We start from the raw sequence: 19,411 nt of genomic DNA on the forward strand, positions 1-19,411 counted from the left end.
TAAGACTGGAAAAGGATTAAAAATTAGATAATATCATCTGCTGGTGATGCTATGATGAAATCCACACTTTTATATAGATCATATGGTACACGCATAGATTAGTGCAATCTTCAGGGATAGAAGCTCAATGAATAAACAAATGCTTTACCATTTCAAGGAAGCTATCCTACTGATACACTTGCAGATGTGCTAAATGACATGCATGCAAGGATATTCAGTGTCATTTTGGGTTAGCAAAACTCTGGAAACTACCCAATATCAATTGATGACTCATTACATCATATAACATCCACCTGTACAGTTATTTATATATATATTCAAAATATTAAAACCGGCTACCTGGGTTGGGGGAGAGAATGGTGGAAAGTGGAAAAATTGAGCGGAAACAGACTGAAAGGGAAAATTTTCAACTTCTTATATCTTTTAATTTTCTAAAATTTTTTTTTTTCTTAAAGATTCTTTTTATTTATTTGACAGACAGAGATCACAAGTAGGCAGAGAGGCAGGCAGAGAGAGAGAGAGAGAGGAGGAAGCAGGCTCCCTGCTGAGCAGAGAGCCCCATGCTGGGCTGGATCACAGGACCCTGAGATCACGACCTGAGCCAGAGGCAGAGGCTTTAACCCACTGAGCTACCCAGGTGCCCCTAATTTTCTAAAGTTTTTAATTGTCAACTAAAGTTTAATAAATAATAATATCACATAAAATACATTAGGAAGAAGGCAGGATTAAGTAACAAACCTCTTTATGTTATAGATTTCAGTATATTTTGTAATTTTTATTATATGAAGAAAAATCTAAAATATTTTATTTCTATGTAAAATCCTTTTGTATAAAAATTAAAGCTAGAAAAAATAGTTATTTTTAAATATTTTTAGAAACAATATCTTACTATAGATGAGCTTTATAAATCCAAACAATGGAAAGGATCTTACTATGTTAAATGCATATAATATTTACATTATATATTTATATATTACATATTAATGTTAATGTTTATTTATATAATACAAATACTAAAATAACTATATTATATATGAGATATAAAAATTATTTACCAATATTTTGGTATTTTGAGAGACAGGATATTAAGTGAAACCATTACTGAATATATATATATATATGTGTGTGTATATATATATATGTAAAATGTTGATAAAACACGTAGGGGATAGATATATAGATTTCAGAGATACATATATATATCAGTTCCCCAAAATGCTGATAAAACTTCACAGACATTTGTATTTTATCTTAAATGACAGAAGTAGGAGCGAAATAGCTTCTTCTACACATCTGCTGCTCAATTATTATAAAATCAATCTAAAATTTAGTACTGGGCTAAGGTCAGGATGGATGACCAAATCTATGTGGTGTCAGGGGTTGTCACCAAGGTCGCAGAACCCCTTCAGCTATGGTGGGGACAACAGAAGAAATGAAAATCCCTCCACCCTGGAGGAGATGCCAAAAGTCAGTCTTTAGTCAAGGGTACCCAGTACCGCAGACTCTTATGCCAATTTTGCTTAATTACAACAATTCACAGAGGTTTCACAGATAAAAGACACTTAATGTGGATTAGAACAAAAAATCTGTTTTCCCAAAGACTGTTCAATTAAATAAATTTGTATCAAGCACTAAGATACTCCTTGGAATACAGAGTAAAAAAGACATGGTTCCCTTAGAGTCTAGATAATTGTAACAGGAAAGAGCGATAAAATTAAACCTGACCTTAGTGTTTAAAGAAAATAATATATATTAATATAGATATAAATTGTTGTAACTTTGGAAAATCTAGAGATACAAAACATACTCGAAATTGTCTACAGCCATACCACCCTGAACATGCCCGATCTCATCAAAATATACCCAAAATCTCAGAGATAGCCACTTGATCCATAAATGTCCTTCCAGACACACGTATACATATATACATGCTTTTAAAAACACAAATCATTATGGGGTGCCTGGGTGGCTCAGTGGATTAATCCTCTGCCTTTGGCTCAGGTCATGATCTCAGGGTCCTGGGATCGAGCCCCACATTGGGCTCTCTGCTCCGCAGGGAGCCTGCTTCCTCCTCTCTCTCTACCTGCCTCTCTGCCTACTTGTGATCTCTCTCTCTGTCAAATAAATAAATAAAATCTTTGGGGAAAAAAAAAACAAATCATTATGTATATAATATTTTATAACTTGTTCTTTCTTAACAATATATAAATACGTATCCTTCACAACCATTTTAAACATCCTTTTTACTTACTAAATAACATGTCATTCTATCACTACAATTTGTCTAATCGATTCCTTAATAGTAGATATTTAGTGGTCCCTCCAATTTTTTTTATTCAAGCAATGTTGTGATGAATACCTTTATGCTATAAAATCTCAGCAAACATACTAGGTTAAGTCACACAAGTAGAAGAATTATTCAGTTATCTTGAGGGCTCTTGATATATCAAACTAGGTGAGATGGGACTTGACTTCAAATGCTAATATTTGCAATTATTCAATCTTATATGTTAGCTAGATCTTCTGTCTGGTAGATTATAAAATACTTCATTCCTAATACTATGAAAAGCCTCCCTCCTGGACTGAGCTGCCAAACCCTCAAACTTATCCCAAAGGCACTTCCTTGGACTCGGTCTTCAGAGTTATTTCTCAGAAGATGCAATATACAACTCCAGCCAGCAATTATCTGCTCATCAATTTTTAATAGAATTGCTTGAAATTTAATTGTTGGTAAGTCTTATAATTTGTGAGTCCAAATCTATTTTTGTATACCTTTCAAAGAAGTAACTTTAAGCATATAAACAGAATTTTAAAAATTAATGAAATGCAATTACCTCTCAGCAGCAAACATTCCTGTTTAGATCATTGATATTTTGCTGATGAATAGCTCCTCCTATGGTTATCTTTTTATTTTAATAGCAAAAATACTACTAATACTATATAAGAAATAGAACGAAAAATAATACTTAAAAGGAGGAACAAGTTCTCCTAAGAAGAAAATATACAACTACAACTACTTTATTTAAAAGGCCTATTTCTCTCTGTCACTCGGCATCAGGGAAATACAAATCAAAACCACAATGAGATATCACCTCACACCAGTCAGAATGGCTAAAATTAACAAGTCAGGAAATGACAGATGCTGGTGAGGATGCCAAGAAAGGGGAACCCTCCTCCACTGTTGGTGGGAATGCAAGCTGGTGCAACCACTCTGGAAAACAGCATGGAGGTTCCTCAAAATGTTGAAAATAGAACTACCCTATGACCCAGCAATTGCACTACTGGGTATTTACCCTAAAGATACAAACGTAGTGATCCGAAGGGGTACGTGTACCCGAATGTTTATAGCAGCAATGTCTACAATAGCCAAACTATGGAAAGAACCTAGATGTCCATCAACAGATGAATGGATAAAGAAGATGTGGTATATATACACAATGGAATACTATGCAGCCATCAAAAGAAATGAAATCTTGCCATTTGCGACGACGTGGATGGAACTAGAGCGTATCATGCTTAGTGAAATAAGTCAATCGGAGAAAGACAACTATCATATGATCTCCCTGATATGAGGACATGGAGAAGCAACATGGGGGGTTAGGGGGATAGGAGAAGAATAAATGAAACAAGATGGGATTGGGAGGGAGACAAACCATAACTGACTCTTAATCTCACAAAACAAACTGGGGGTTGCTGGGGGGAGGTGGGATTGGGAGAGGGGGAGGGGGCTATGGACATTGGGGAGGGGAGGCGAACCATAAGAGACTATGGACTCTGAAAAACAACCTGAGGGTTTTGAAGGGTCAGGGGTGGAAGGTTGGGGGAACAGGTGGTGGGTAATAGGGAGGGCACGTTTTGCATGGAGCACTGGGTGTTGTGCAAAAACAATGAATACTGTTACGCTGAAAAAAATAAATAAAATGGAAAAAAAAGGCCTATTTCTAAATAAATAAAATAAAAGGCCTGTTTCACATGTAAAAAACATAACTGGAGAGAGATACAACCAAATTGCATTAGTAGCATTGTGGACACCAAATTTAACAACTAGATATTTTCTGCAGCATTTTGTTTCCCAAGTTTCACATTAAATTCTCCAAATATATCATTCTTCCCATATTCTTTCTTTCAAAAATGTTTCTTAATTTCTACTTTCGTATACATTTTTATCTTAAAGCTTTAGTGCTCCTTCCTTCCTTTTTTCTTCCCTTCCTTCTTCCCTTCCTTCCCTTTCATCCTTGAGTTTAACCTTTTAGCTATTTTTGCTTTTTAACCTATTAATTTTTGTCAGGCATATCTCTAAATATTCTTGACTTATATAAGTTGGGATAGGGGTAGGGACTGGGAAGCTGACTGGGACTGGGAAGCTGACCAGCAATGAATAAACTAACATTCCTATGTATTTCTTTCAAAAAGCTTCCTAGTCAGTAATTTTTCCTCATAATAAATCCTAAGCAAGTCTGAGCCCATTCCCTAAAATCCTAAATCAACAAAATAAGGACCTTCTGCCTATGTGGTTCTGAGGTAAAAATCTATGCCATGATTTTCCTGGACCAGCTCTGAAAAAATGTCTATGCCAAAGATGGGTAAAAATGAATAGTTCGTTTATTCAATAAAGTTCCTGAATGTCCACCATGTGTAAGACACTGTGTTGACTTATATGTGAACTCCAAAAAACAAAAGAAAGAATAAACAAACAAAAATTCAAAATGCCTGTAAATACAGAAAACAAACTGATGTTTGCCAGGGGAAGAGGTTATGGAGAGATGGGCAAAATGAGTGAAGATGAGTGGGAGATACAGGCTTCCAGTTATGGGATGAAGAAGTCACATGGATGTGTGATACAGCACAGGGAATAGATCCAATGATATTATCATAGCTTTGTGTGGTGACAGATGATAGCTACATTTGTGAGCACAGTGTAATGTACACACGTGTTCAATTGTTGTATTGTACATCTGAAATTAAGGTAACGCTGGGTGCCAACTATGTTCCAATTTAAAAAACAAAAACATTTTTAATAAATATAAATATCAACATGTAGAAAAAAAAACCACTGTGTTGTGTGCCATGTACCACATAAAGATGCAGAAGAAAAAGTCACTGGAAGTAATACGAAGGGAACAAAAAGACTAGAGATATTATCAGTGGAATAATTTATATTACAAGGGACACTCTATCCAAGAATTCTCCTACTACCGATGTTACAATTTCTCCAATAGATCCTCTTACACTACAAACTAGGAAAAGAAAGAAATGTGTGCCAAATTAAGTTCTCAATGATGAGAAATAGGAGACATTACCTTGCCTGCTCCAGTAGATCCAGCAACTGCCAACAACTGTCCTCTTTCTATCTTGAAACTGATGTCTTTCAGGACAGGAGCACCGAGAAGTGAGAAATTGCTGAAGAAGAGGCTGTTGTCAGCATTGGAAATTTTTCTGTCATTACTGTTTTGTTTTGCTTTCTCAAGTAATTCCCCAAATCCCTGAAAAAAAAAATAGAAAATACAAAGGTAAGTTTTTCAGGTATTATCAACAGGTATTTGTGAAGCAATAGGTATTTGATTCATGTATTAGCACATGGAATCTGATCCACACTATAGCATGTAATTATATACATGAGTTCTAGAGCACATGATACGAAACACTGAAAATTTTAATAAAGCATTTAATAGAAACATAACCTCAATATCCTAGATTGTCACTCACCCCTTAATTAAACTTTATTTAATATTGAAGAAAATGTGTACCTTCTCCTATAGGATGAGCAAATAAATGTTATCTAATCCTCAGCACAATAATAATATCAGAGGTAGATTTTCCAATCCACCTCTTTCAAAGCAATAGACCTTGTGACTCAGAGATGAAATGACTAAATTGGCCAGAGTGAATTACAACCCAATCTGACCTCTATTCTAACATGCCGCTGGCACCTTCTTCTAAGAAGCCTAAAGCATTTAAGTAATAATTAAATATAAATGTGATGAGATTGCCAGATAATTCAGATGAATTCCCTTATAGGAGAATAGTGGGAAGAAGGAATTCCCTTTTGAAAGTGCCCTGCTTCTCTATTGCCCCATGGGAAGCTTTAGAGGAGCAGTCTTCAATCCAGAGTAACCAGCCCCAAAGACTGATCAGGAGGAACCTCATGCACAGTCTTAAGGAAATCGATTCCACATCCTCAGGTTCCAAATATACTCCTTCCTAAAATCAATCTGCCTGAAATCTGCTTGCTGTTTATCATTTCTTCTTTCCCACTTCCCGGCTCACAATCGTACTTGTCTCACTTAACACAGAAGAGGAGTTTGTCCTCAGTCCTAAGTCTTATTGTGCTCTCCTTCCCGGAGTATAAAATCGTCTAGGACACACAGAAATGGACCAGAGAAGAATAATTTTTTCATGAAAGAGGGTCCCACAGAAGCAAAGCCAGAAATACTGAAGGAGGAAATATCTCATTTCACCTGAAGGCAACCTATGGGTCTTACTAAGATTAGAATAAGATTGTAGAAATGAGTGGCAGCATAAGGCATTTTAATTAACTAATTCTTTAATAACTTACTTAATTTTTAATAATTTAATAAATTTAGTTGGTACATATTAATTATTTGCATTGTAAGGTTATGATAATTTTTCTGACAAAAGCAAGCTGAAGGTTTAACAATGAGAACTGACTTCATAAATTGATTTATTTTCCATAAACTAAATGCACTCAAACTATAATGCCAAAGTTTTGACAAAAATCCATTTAACATGCTTAGACAATATATAATAAACAGGAATTAAATGTCTTGCCACCACTTAAAACTACATAAGAATTTATGTCAACTTCACAATGTGTCAGAGATTATGTGTCATAGTATTCCAAAATTCCTTTAGGTCATACATAAGCCATGAAGTTTGGAGACCACTGCTTTGAGTTCTCATGATATGGACAACTAACATCCCCCTTAGTCATCAAACAACTAAAAGCAAAGCTTTTAAGAAGCAGACAATAAAAAGTCTTTTTAAAATGGGACAAAGGCATTTGTTATTTTGTTATTAAATTTTTTTTAAGATTTATTTATTTATTTTAGAAACAGAGAGTGTGAGCAGAGGAAGGGGCAGAGGGAGAAGGAGAGAAAATCTCAAGCAGACTCCCCATTGAGCATAGAGTCTGACCCGGGGCTCAATCTCAGGACCCTATGATCATGACCTGAGCCAAAACCAAGAGTCAGATGCTCAACCAAAGGAGCCAACCAGAGACCACTCCCTTATTTATTTATTTACCTCACAGATATTTATTGAACATCACCTCTGTATTAAAGACCACTTCAGGGGCGCCTGTGTGGCTCAGTGGGTTAAGCCTCTGCTTCGGCTTAGGTCATGATCTCAGGGTTCTGGGATCAAGACACGCATCGGGCTCTCTGTTCATTGGGGAACCTGCTTCCCCCTCTCTCTTTCTGCCTGCCTCTCTGTCTATGGTGATCTCTGTCAGATAAATAAATAAAATCTTTTTTCTTTTTTGTTTTATTTTTTATTTGACAGAGATCACCAGTAGGCAGAGAGGCAGGCAGAGAGAGGGTGGGGAGGGTGGGAGAGTGGGAAGCAGGCTCCCTGTCGAGCAGAAAGCCTGATGCGGGGCTTGATCCCAGGACCTTGAGACCATGACCTGAGCCGAAGGCAGAGGCTTAACCCACTGAGCCACCCAGGCACCCCTAAATAAATAAAATCTTAAGAAAAAAAAATAAAGACCACTTCAAAAATCCCACATGGGAGAATAACCATGAGTAGATATTAATACTGAAACACGCTTAGTGCTAGAACTGAAAATCATACCAAATTTTATCGGAGTACATTATGGAGGGAGGAAAGCAACTCAGCTTGGAACTTGACCAAGTAAATGACATGCAGGCTGAGTGAGGAGGGAGAGAAGTGGTATCTCACAAGACCAACAAATGCTATAGGTGCTCCGGAAAGACAGATCTGCATATACAATGGTTCAGGATTAAAAAACAGAATATCTAAATTTAAAACAAAACAAAACAAAACAAAAACAGAATATGTCTCGGAAATGGTAAGTGGCCAGGTCAGATGTATGTGACAAAATGACAAAAGGTGTCCTTGGTAAGAAGGGTAATGCAGTCTGTTGAAGGCAATGCAGTCCATTGAAAGTGGGACTTTTAACCAATAAGCACTTGGACCAAGGGAGGCTTTTGTAGCTAATAATCTTTGTTTCTGATTACAGTAGTAAGATGCTTATTTCAAGACAATTGGAAAATACAGAAAAGCAGAACAAATAGAAATCATTTGCAGCACTACCACTGTGAAGAAACCATACTTAACCTTTCAACTGAAATCCTCCACTTTCTCAGGACCCCTGGGTGTCTCAGTTGGTTAGGCATCTGCCTTCAGCTCAAGTCATAATCCCAGGGTCTTGGGATCAAGCCCCGCATCAGCATCCCTGCTCAGCAGTCCCTCTGCCTCTCCCCCCGCTTGTGTTCTTGCTAATTCTGTCTCTCTCAAATGAATGAATAAAAAATATTAGAAGAAAGAAATCCCTCCACTTTCTTACCTATATATATAAATATATATGATTTTATATATAAATATATACATATAACCAGGGATGAAGGGTACAGGGAAGCAAATGCAGTCAATATTATTGTAATAACTTTGTATGGTGACAGATGGTTATTAAACTTAGCATGGGGAGCATTTTGTAATGTACATAATTGTTGAATCACTATGTTGTACACCTGAAACTAATATGTCAACTATATTTCAATAAAATATACATAATTTTTCTACAACATTGAGAAAAAATAAGGTGGTGACCCACTTTTTCTGACTTATAATAAATCATCTATATTTTCATATACCATTAAATATTAAGTTTAATTTAATTTTTAGTTGTAAGGTAGTATCCAAGAGTATGGATAAACTATTTGCATGTACTTTGCTATAAATTGGGGAGCACATATTTTTTGGTATAAATTCCCACAAGTGGAGTTTCCAGAGCAAAAGATATGTGAAAATCCAAGTCTTTTCAATTGTAGTTCTAAATTTCCTTTCATCAATAATTGTACGGGAGTGCTTACTTTCATAACACTGATTTTGGATTTAGACATGTTTTAACTTTTTTTGTGTGGTTTTATAGGTGAAAATGGAATCTCACTATTGATCTCACTTTTATTTATTTGCTCCCTAATGAGACTGAAGAGTTTCCATGGTTACATGTCCCCTTAGCTGTACATGAAATGCTTATGATATCCTTTGTTTTTACCCTATTCTTGTGACATCTTTTCATGTATCTGGCTAATGGATAACAAGTCATTGTAACATACTGAACTTCAGTCTCTGGTGTTGCTGAGGGTATCAAATGAGATCATCTACATGTGAAAGCAATATACGGTAAGGCAACAGTCACTCTGTTTTGTTTAGAGTAGTATGGTGAGTGGCAAAGTGTTTTGGAGTCAGAGAAACAGGCTGACCTTTTAGTTCTCCCCTAATTAGTTATCTTTGTTCCAGAGTTTAAACTAACTTTCAGCTTCCTAGTAAGTAAATAGTAATTCTACCCATTGCCAGGTTTGGACTGAGTATGGAATCATATATAATTCACCAAGGATTTTTCCCTTGGGTAACTGGGTGAATGGTGATGCCAGCAAAGGAAATAGCAAATACACTGGAAGAGGCAGGTGTGTGAAGCTTGGTGAGTGGTGAATGTAAAGTGTTTGAGGAGCACGCAGGAAATTTAGAAATACATATAAGAAGTCATGAAAGAAGCTAGGGCCATAAATTTGCCTTCAAGACCATCAGCACATTGATGTCAGTTGGCCCTGAGCTTGAAGTCACCTAGAACTAAAAGAAAACTCAAGTGGGACCCAGTGCCCATCACCATGGAAGCAGCAGGGAAGAGTTGTGATCTGAGGATAAAATAATATGGAAAGAGTGGTTACACTAAAGCTAAGTCATCAATTCAAGAAGAAAGGAACTGTTTTGTTGGGTTGGCGAGTGCAGAATCCAGACTGCAGTAGGGAGCAACCTATGAAAGATGAGGAAATGACAACAGGTGTGATAACACAGGGACAGAGAGAGGGATAAGGTTTGGAGGATGAAGCTGGGTGGGCAAAAACAAGAGAAGACTTTTTTTTTTTTTTTAACTGAAAATAGTTGAATGGGAAAAGGAGTCAGTTGAGAGGAGTTATTGAAGCTTCTAGAGAAAGGACTGCTGGCCTTCTGTTCTAAGAAGATGAAGAAAGGTCATAATAGTTCAGTCAAGGACAGGAGGAAACATCCATCTTTCTCTTAGATATGAAGGAAAGAGGAACACGTAATTCCGAAGGTGAACAGGAAGCTAGAAGCATTCATACATGATAATGGCTTCTCCTTTCTTTCTGTTTTGTAGGAGGAAAGGCCATGCAGATCAAGAGAGAAGTAAGGACTCAGGAAAGTGGTAAAAATCTGGAATAGTTTCTGGGGAAATGGTAAAGAAAATTAACTAAAGACAAATGAAAAGATTTCCCAAGAAGGTTTACAGGCCCCACTGAGGTTGAAACTAGAGCAGTGTAAAGCTTACAAATGACTGAGGTGTATTATTTTTCCCAACACCTAATTCACCAAGGTCCATAAAGTAATGTTTTGCAGCACAGGATTCAGTAGAAGGAAAGGGGAATTGAGAGAATTGTAGAAGAACTGAAATGACTGGTCTTGGAATAAGCAGATGTTCAAACAGGCAGGGTCCAAAGGGAGCACTGAAGAAACTAGAAACCTTGAACCTGAAAGACTACAGTATAGGTGGGATTTAGAAACAGAGCTGAACGGTTAGGAAATTCTGGGCTGGGAACAAGATTTCAGAGTGTAACATTTGCAAACAAGCACCACTATCCTGAGCAAATGTGATCAAGAAGTATCCGGAGTTTGACAGATGATAAAGACTGAAGGATGGGGATGTAGCCAGATGGGAGGCAACAGTCGGGTGAATGGCTTGTAGACTATGACTTCTCGGTCCAAATTCTGGCTTCAGTTTCTGACAGGTGTGTGAGCTGAAGCAGGACCCTTAAGTTTTCTTAGCTTCCATTTTGTTATCAGTAAATTACTTAGGTCACAGGAATGTTAAGTGAATTAAATGAGACAACACGTTTAAAGCACTTATCCTAGGCCCTGGCACAGAGTAAGGTTTCAAACATGCCACCTATTTTACATGATGAAAGAAGGGGGAAATGAAAGATTTTCACAGCAAGCAGGGAAACAATTTTGTCTGAAATTAGGAGGGAAAATGTTAAACTTCTTATTTTCCCCTCATGCCTAGAAGGGCCTTTGAAACTCCTAAAAACAAAGAAGTAAAATCAATCTGATCCCTTTCTGACATGACACTTTCCCACAAACAATTTTGCTAGGCAGATAAAGAATTATTCTCTAACCTGTATCTTCAAAAATGAAGTGAAGTGTAGTCCTGGCTATCAAGTTGCTTATATAAATAAAACCAGTTTCAGATATTTTAGAAAATGTAGAAATAGGACAGTGGTTTCATAACGTCTATCTTTACTCCACAGATATAAATGATAATAGGAACTCAATAGGTGTTCTCAATCATCAAATATTGCTTCCTGAGAGTCTGAATATCCCTGATAATATTTTTCTGACTTGGAGATATACAAGAGAATTTTTAAGAGGGAATGGAAATAAGTAAAAATAGAAAAGAACACAGGCATGTGTCTTTCCTACATCTTTATGTAGACCACTATGTTGCAAACACACTGGACAGGAACATGACATCACAGAAGGGAGCATTTCCTGAGGAACTATTATGTGCATGGTACTCTGCCAAGCACTTCACGCTTCATGCTTCATAACAAACTTGCAAGAAACCAGGCACTGGTTGCAAGGGAAATATTAATATTTCATTTTATGGCTGGGGAACCAAGTTCTCCACAAGTAATTTGATCTTGATTACACACAGAAGAAATGGCAGAGCTAGAATTCACGCCCTTGCTCTTTCCGAGCTCCAAACCTATCAATTGTAATTGATCGAGTAAGTGTTGCAGCTCCCCTCCCGGAGCTACCAGTTCAATTATCATTCTAACTTTCTTGTCTATTAGGATGAAAACCAGGTTCACAAAGGAGAAAACGCTGAAGTATTTAGAGCAAACAATTAAACAAAGAATTCTGACCTCCTCCCAGAAGGCTGTTACATTCTCCATCACTACTTCTGTAGTTGTTAAGTTATATTCCAACGTCTTATACTCTTGCTTTTGTAAGAAATCCTGTTTACAAAAGAAGGCAAAAACATATTGTAGAATTAGAATAGCATTACTGCATTATTATACCTATTTTATACTCTGATGGTTCTGTACCCTGTATTTGGATTTTATGGAGATTATTGAATATATTAGAAGTTACTTCTTAATAAAATAATTGTTCACAATGTTCTAAAGTTAATTTGCCAAGCACTTGGATTTATCACATTTGAAAGTCGCTTTTCAAACGTGTGCTATTTTATAAAACTGGTTTTATACATTATTAGATTGTAACACACAACTGATTCTTCCTTCTATTCTTACATATGAACCTGGGTGATAAATTTATAAGGCCTCCCTGAGTTACCCACCAATGTACCTCAATTCAACATTAGGACAGACAGAAAGCTAATGTTTTCACATCTGCAGCACCCTCCTTATTAGAAACATCGATAGCATCATTTCTCTGGGTTACGTAAACGTATGAAGATCTGATATAACTGATTTTAAAGCATCAGAACCTTGACTCTAAAAGAAGGGCTTTATTAGACATTGGGAGGATTCTATGAGGAAGGGTGGGAGCATCAGGAGGAATTAAGTGCCTATATCCTGAAGTCCTCACCGCAGCAGGTATAGAGGACAGCCTGCTCCTTGCCTCACTTTTGCTTTTTCTCCTCTAGTCTTCTCTTACTCACTATCTCTATTTTGGTTTCTCTCTTCTCCCAGTTTTGTTTCTTTGCCAGTGTTCCTGTTCACTGACTCTCCCTGTCTTTGCGATGTTCTCTCTTTGAGTCTGTATGTATGTTCATGTTCTCTCTTCTCTCTCTCTCTCAGTTGAGAAGGGTTAACAGACGAAATAAGATTAGTCCAAGAGCTGCTATGGTTCTGAGCTACATTCTCCAATTAGTCTAACCCAGAGATCTCAAACTCACATATTTTCAAGAAGATAAACTTAAGGAGGGTGCCTGAGTAGAGATTGTGTAGAACTGGAGAGGGCAGTCCCCCTTTGAGGGAGGAGTCGCCACAGCTTATAAGGAAAGAGGACCCAGTTGCTACATATTCCAATTCTTCAAAAGAGGCTGAAGATACGATTTATTGTATATGTAACATCCCCCACCTTTTAAATGCTCGCAACTAATGCAAATGAGTTGTTTGTTTGTCTTTAATTTAAAGATCAAGTAGAAACAGTTTCAAGGCCAAAATTAGGTCTATGGGCAACCACTGGCAAAGTCTGGCCAAGATTACATAATGGCAGAATGACCTAAAAGTGGCTCATGGTGCACCCTCATTTTTCCTTCTATCACAGTGATTTTTTTTCTGGTTAAATATTTAAATGAATATCAAAAAAGTATAATAATATATTTTTGATCTGCACATTAATTATAAAAATTATAACCACACAGAAATTCATGCTGGTGATTCAATTAGCTTTACATATACTGGGTATAATCACCTGAAGGTTTTAGAACTTCTCTTCCAAGCTACCAGCTACATCAGCATTGCCAGCGTGTGACATAAAATGCCACTCTCATCTATCTTACATTCTGGAAAGTATGTTGGAAATTTTTTTAGAAGTTTAAGGTGAATATTCTCAGTTTTAGCTGGAATATTTTATAACTTCCTGGTCAATTCTTTGCACATTCGACAAGTTCATTAGAACTGATCTATTGGTTGATTACTTAAATAAAATTCTCCAGGATACAGAAACAGTATTTTCTTCAACTTCTTTGATTTAAGAGAATCTCACAGGCCTTCATTTATTTCACTGGGCTTCATCACAAGGGCTCATTAGACCACACATAGATACCAAGATAGGAAATCCTGTGCATCAAACCAGCCCAAGACCAAGACTTCATTTCCAGAGAGTTTGCTTGCTATAAAAGTTCAAAACCGTTCTAAAATCATTGCATACGATGCCCAGTTAAGTACATTACCTGTATTTTGTTTATTGCTCCAAGAGAGTCATACCATGTTTGTACAGCCCAGGGGAATTGCCGAGTGACTGCCATGCGCAAAACGATGCAGAATGAGATGGTTGTGAATATTTTTCGGAGGCCGATTGTTTTGATCAGTGCATAGGGAAGCACAGATAAAAACACCACAAAGAACCCTGAGAAGAAGAAGGCTGAGCTATTGAAGTATCTCACATAGGCTGCCTTCCGGGTCAGTTTCAGTTCTGTTCTATAAAAAAAAATATATAAAATTTGGGATTCTTATTAACTTTACAAATACCAGGCATCTTGGAATGTAAAAACCTAACCAGAGGCTCTCAAGGCTTTCTGTCTGCGTTCTGATCCTAGCACCACCCTATATGAGCTGTGTGATTTTGGGCAAGTTATTTAATCTCCCTGGGCCTCAGTTACCTTCTCTGAGAGAGGGATGGTAATGAATGCACCAGTGTCTTGGACATCATAGCTGTAAATATTATTTTTAAATTATAATTCATAATCTCAATTATTATTTCTATTGTTATGATAACAATATGTTAATATCTTTAATCACTTCATTATTAGTTCATCAGATTAGTAAGACTTTGATTCCAATTTTTTATTTGTTGGTTGGTGTTTCAAGCAATTAAGTGTGGAAATGAGGACAACATTGTAAGAGTTATAAAGGAAAATGTGGTTTTTTCCTTTGTGATTTCCTAATGGATTCTTAACATTTTAGAAATTCTAGCTTGGCTTTGGGGAACACTGAAAACAACATCTAAGCAACAAAGGTATGGTTTCTCAAACCTTAGCATGGGTGAAAAATCACCTGAGAGACTTGTTAAAATACAGCCTCAGGCCCACCACTGAGAGATACTGAGTCTTCAATAGGCTTCCAGAATCCATGTTTTAAACTAGAACCCAAGCGATTCTGTTGCAGGTAGCTTTTGAAAAGTTAGAAAAGAATAGCTACTCTATCCTCTCTGTCTCTCACTTTAGTATAATTACTTGCAAAAATCATCTTTCTAAAGATTTGATTTCTAAATAATCTCTACACTCATCCTGGCGTTCAAACCCACAACCCCAGCATCAAGAATTGCACACTCCACCGACTGAGCAACCAGGTGCCCCTGCAACAATCATTTTTACTTCTGGCCTTCTAGTCTGAACTGCAAATGTGAACATTTTTTTTTTTTCTAACACATATCAAAGAGGATTCAGTACTCTAGCAGACAGAAAACAGGGAGTGCCGATGCTGGTAATAAGAGAACAAAGCTGCCTTCAACCTCCACCCCACTCTGCCAGGACCAGAAAAATTAAAGTCAGTTGTGATCCTCCTCTTCGGCTCTTGCTGGGGGAAAGGCAGCCAGGAACAGAGAAACAGAGGGTTCTGTGGTGAAGGAGCAACACAAGAACTGTGCCTGGCATCTGGGGGCTAGTTTCACACATTTGTAAAATTCAGAGATGTGCTCATTCTCAAGTGGTAGAATTCAGGGGGAAAAATTTTTTTTTTCTTTTTTCTTTTTTTAGGCTGAAAAAAAGTCTAATCCTAAGCATTCTGATAAAGAAAATTAAGTTCCATGTGCCCAACCTAGACAGTGATTCACATTCTAACGTGGTCTAAGGCTTACTTATTTCAATCATTTGGAACTGAAGGCAGACTGGGATTTTGGAATTTCATTGGGGTTTGACTCCTGGTTCTGCCAGTGATAGCTACGCCATCTTACATACATCCACATGTGTAGAAGAGAAACACACCATCTCTCAGGGAGAGTCATTGCCACGATAAATGAGAGCACAGCAGAGGGCCTGGCACTAAGAATCTATGCTTAGAATCCTTAATCTTCAACAGAAAAAAAAAAAAAAAAGAATAATATTGACTAGGCTGATGTTAATAAAATGCTAGAAAACCCTGTTCACCAAAATGTTCACAAATTTGTGAGAATTGTTGTTGAAATGTGTTAGAAACCATTGAGGAAAATGGAAGAAGTGGTATGACAAGAAAAGAATAATGGACTCAAGAACATTTATAGGGAACACATTTGTAGAAAGCAGTATTCTCCATAATAAAATCACTTGTACTTTATGAGTCATAAAAATATTTTATCAGTTTCTTATTTTAAAAAAAAAGAACTTGAAAGTGACTTTATTACAGAAGAGCAGTAAAGGAGCAGATTGCCAGGGAGTTTTACACAGTCTCTGCCCAGTTCAATAGGCCTGGGCCTGAGGTAATCACCCCTTTGAAGCATATCCTGGCAATTTCTTCCAGAATATCACATTTTATTTTTTTGAGTAGAAACAACTCTTGCTTTCCCATATTTATGTCAGCACTTCCCAGCCTTTTTGGGTAACAATTTCATGCCAGATTAAGGAATTAGATTATACACGTTACAACCAACCATTTGGTATTAGAATTGGTCAGACAGAAATACGAAATAGAAAGGATGAATTTCATCTTTTGAGGAAGAAAAATAAAAACCAAAGTCAAGAAAAGTCAGCACCTAGAATGACCAGGAGTTTAACTTCAGGTCCGAGACAACCAGATCTTGTGATCAACTCCTCATCCCTTTCTTGGTATGCCTGTGCTTACTGACTAAACAATTCCCTAAGATCTTTAAGGATGTTTCTGGAAAGAAAATACAATTCCTTTCCTGGATTTGTCTTAAAAGGCATAATAAAAACAGGTGACCAATGATGTTTGGGAAATATTTACTCTTTCACTCCTTCTATTTACATGGCAAAGGACTTAATATTTCAGCATTTCTTTTGTTGTTCCAATCACACACCTGCAGCTCAGTTAGCACTGTCTACCAGAATCAGCAGCCCCAATTCCTCATAACCATATTCACACCATCCAAGAGGTACTCTGCTTGTACACTTTTTCCCTGTGAAACTCTCATGTGCTATAGGACCTGAAATTATCGGTCTTCAACAGTAGTACGTCTATCACTCAGTCTCCTAGAATCCTTTTCGACTGCAGTTTGTAGAACGTGGACGTTGACTGAAGAAAAAATGGTCTCACGGCTGCAGAAATGTCCTAATTTATATTGTGTCCCAGACTGTCAGGAATCATATCTCAATCTGGGCCGTACTTTTTGCTGGATATAATCTTTACTGATCGTGAAAGAGAGGATATCTGAGGTGAAACAAGACTAGAGACAGCTGCCAAGTTACTGATTCTATCTCAGGTGATGGCTTTCATTGCTTCAGCTGACCTCTCTATAACGAGGTTTTTAGAAACACAGTTTATGGATATTACCTGCACTGTTACTCTTAGGTTAAAGAAGAACAATGATATGATTTTTTTTTTTTTTTTTAACAAACAACCCAACCAGTTACTTTTAGGGAAAACTCTGATCAGATTCCTGCGAGTAAGGACACTGAGCCCATGACTGTGATGGGAACTCCTATCTGAGGCTTCTACTTCTTTTTTTTTTTTTTTTTTTAAGATTTTATTTATTCATTTGACAGAGAGATAGAGAGCACAAGTAGGCAGAGTGGCAGGCAGAGGGAGAAGCAGGCTCTCTGCTGAGCAGGGAGCCCGATGTGGGACTCGATCCCAGGACCCTGGGATCATGACCTGAGCTGAAAGCAGAGGCTTAACCGACTGAGCCACCCAGGTGCCCCAATGACATGGTATTTTAACCGAAGAGAAGGGTTTCATTTTTCATGAGCCGTAACGGAAGTTAAGTGAAATGGAGTAACAGAAAACTGCTTATTTGGTTCAGAATTATACAGTTATGACTCTGGTAGTTCATTTAAGGTTTCATTCACCCTCCAGCATCGTGATCATTATTTTAGTCAAGCAAGTATAATAAACAGCTAGAAACACATATAGGAGATTTTTCTATAAGGCATAAATATCCTTGTAATGAAAAATAACACACTTTACCAACTACATGAAAGTACAGCCCATGAAAGTGACTTTATGCCACTTAATAGTGATGCATGAATATTGATATAACTTAAAACAATTGATAGAAACTTCAAATATGAACTGGAAGTAAGTCCACGGTGATATACTCATTTTTAAAATATTAAACATTAACTGGTTAATGATATTGAAATTATAAGAAGGACTTACTGTCTTATGCTTTCAATCATTTTTTCCATTGCTTCCTCCCAGCAATATGCCTTAACAGATTGGATATTTTCAATCATTTCTGAGGTGATCACGAGTCTTTCGTTGATCTTTCCAGCTCTCTGATCTCTGTAAATCAATCAAATACTTAGTAAAACCAAGTCAAATTGTCACTAAGAACTACAAAAGTTTTTTTAAGAGGCCACACTTACTAAACAGGTGGACATTTATTTTACTATCCGATAGATGGTAACAAAAATAATAGTTATCTTTTAGTAAATGCCCTTTATGTACCAGACACTATTAGACACATTCCATAGACTGCCCCAGTATAGGACACTTCATGGTGCTCCACAAAAAGTGGTTATCTCCATTTTAAAGATGAAAAACCAGAGACTCAGTGAGGCAAAGTGACTTGGAATTCAAGCCAAGAGCTAACAGACTCCAAAATTTGTATACATTCTATCATCTTCTAGCTGACATACTCTAGAAGTCCTCTATCATACACTGGGACTGGTATCACTGATTCATTCTGTAATAAAAAGTAACTAAGGTTCTGGTGTGATGATCCATGAACCAGAGTAAGAAAAACTTATGAAACTCCATCCAAAATATATGCATTCCCTCCCATACACATACACGCATTATCCCTTCTACCTAACCCTTATGATCAATACAAATGAACTGAATCTTCACATATTCAAAAAGAAATTCTACAGGCTGATAAACCAAAAAAATGCCCTGTTGATATAGGGAGTATTATATACACCATTAAAATAATTCTTTTTCAGTGACACCCAGTAAGTAGATCCTGGTTCAGTAAATAGAGTGGTCCTGGATTTACTACAATAGACTTTGTGAAAATCTAATTTAAAACCCTTCCAAGCTATATAACTAGAGTGCTGCTACCTGTACTTCATCATCATTCTCCCCAACCCGGCTTGAAAAAGGGCGAGGACTATGAGGAAAGCAAGACCACAGAAGGCGGAGGCTTGTAACAAATCCCAGAGCAGCCCCATCAAGAGCGTCACTTGTAAAGGAGCAATCCACACAAAATGTGCCAATGCAAGTCCCTGGAAAATAAAATCACAGTGAAAACCAGTGATGGACAGACAAACAAGCCTAGATGAAAGTGAGCACAGAGAACTTAGACAATCAAACACATCATGGTTCTCAAAATGCTAACATCA

General features: G+C 37.1%; 1 protein-coding gene across 1 annotated transcript in view; it reads right to left on the reverse strand.

The window, feature by feature from the left end:
- The window catches only part of CFTR (CF transmembrane conductance regulator), a 171,218-nt gene that overhangs the window by 98,753 nt on the left and 53,054 nt on the right, over positions 1–19,411 (reverse strand). Inside the window, exons 6-10 of the mRNA XM_046021027.1 lie at positions 19,131–19,294; positions 18,225–18,350; positions 14,147–14,393; positions 12,147–12,239; positions 5,301–5,483 (exon numbers count right to left, since the gene is read on the reverse strand). Coding sequence (XP_045876983.1) covers positions 5,301–5,483; positions 12,147–12,239; positions 14,147–14,393; positions 18,225–18,350; positions 19,131–19,294 — 813 coding nt within the window. The remainder of the gene's footprint in view (positions 1–5,300; positions 5,484–12,146; positions 12,240–14,146; positions 14,394–18,224; positions 18,351–19,130; positions 19,295–19,411) is intronic.

This window comes from Meles meles, chromosome 10 (assembly GCF_922984935.1).
Source record: "Meles meles chromosome 10, mMelMel3.1 paternal haplotype, whole genome shotgun sequence".
Classification (NCBI taxonomy): domain Eukaryota; kingdom Metazoa; phylum Chordata; class Mammalia; order Carnivora; family Mustelidae; genus Meles; species Meles meles.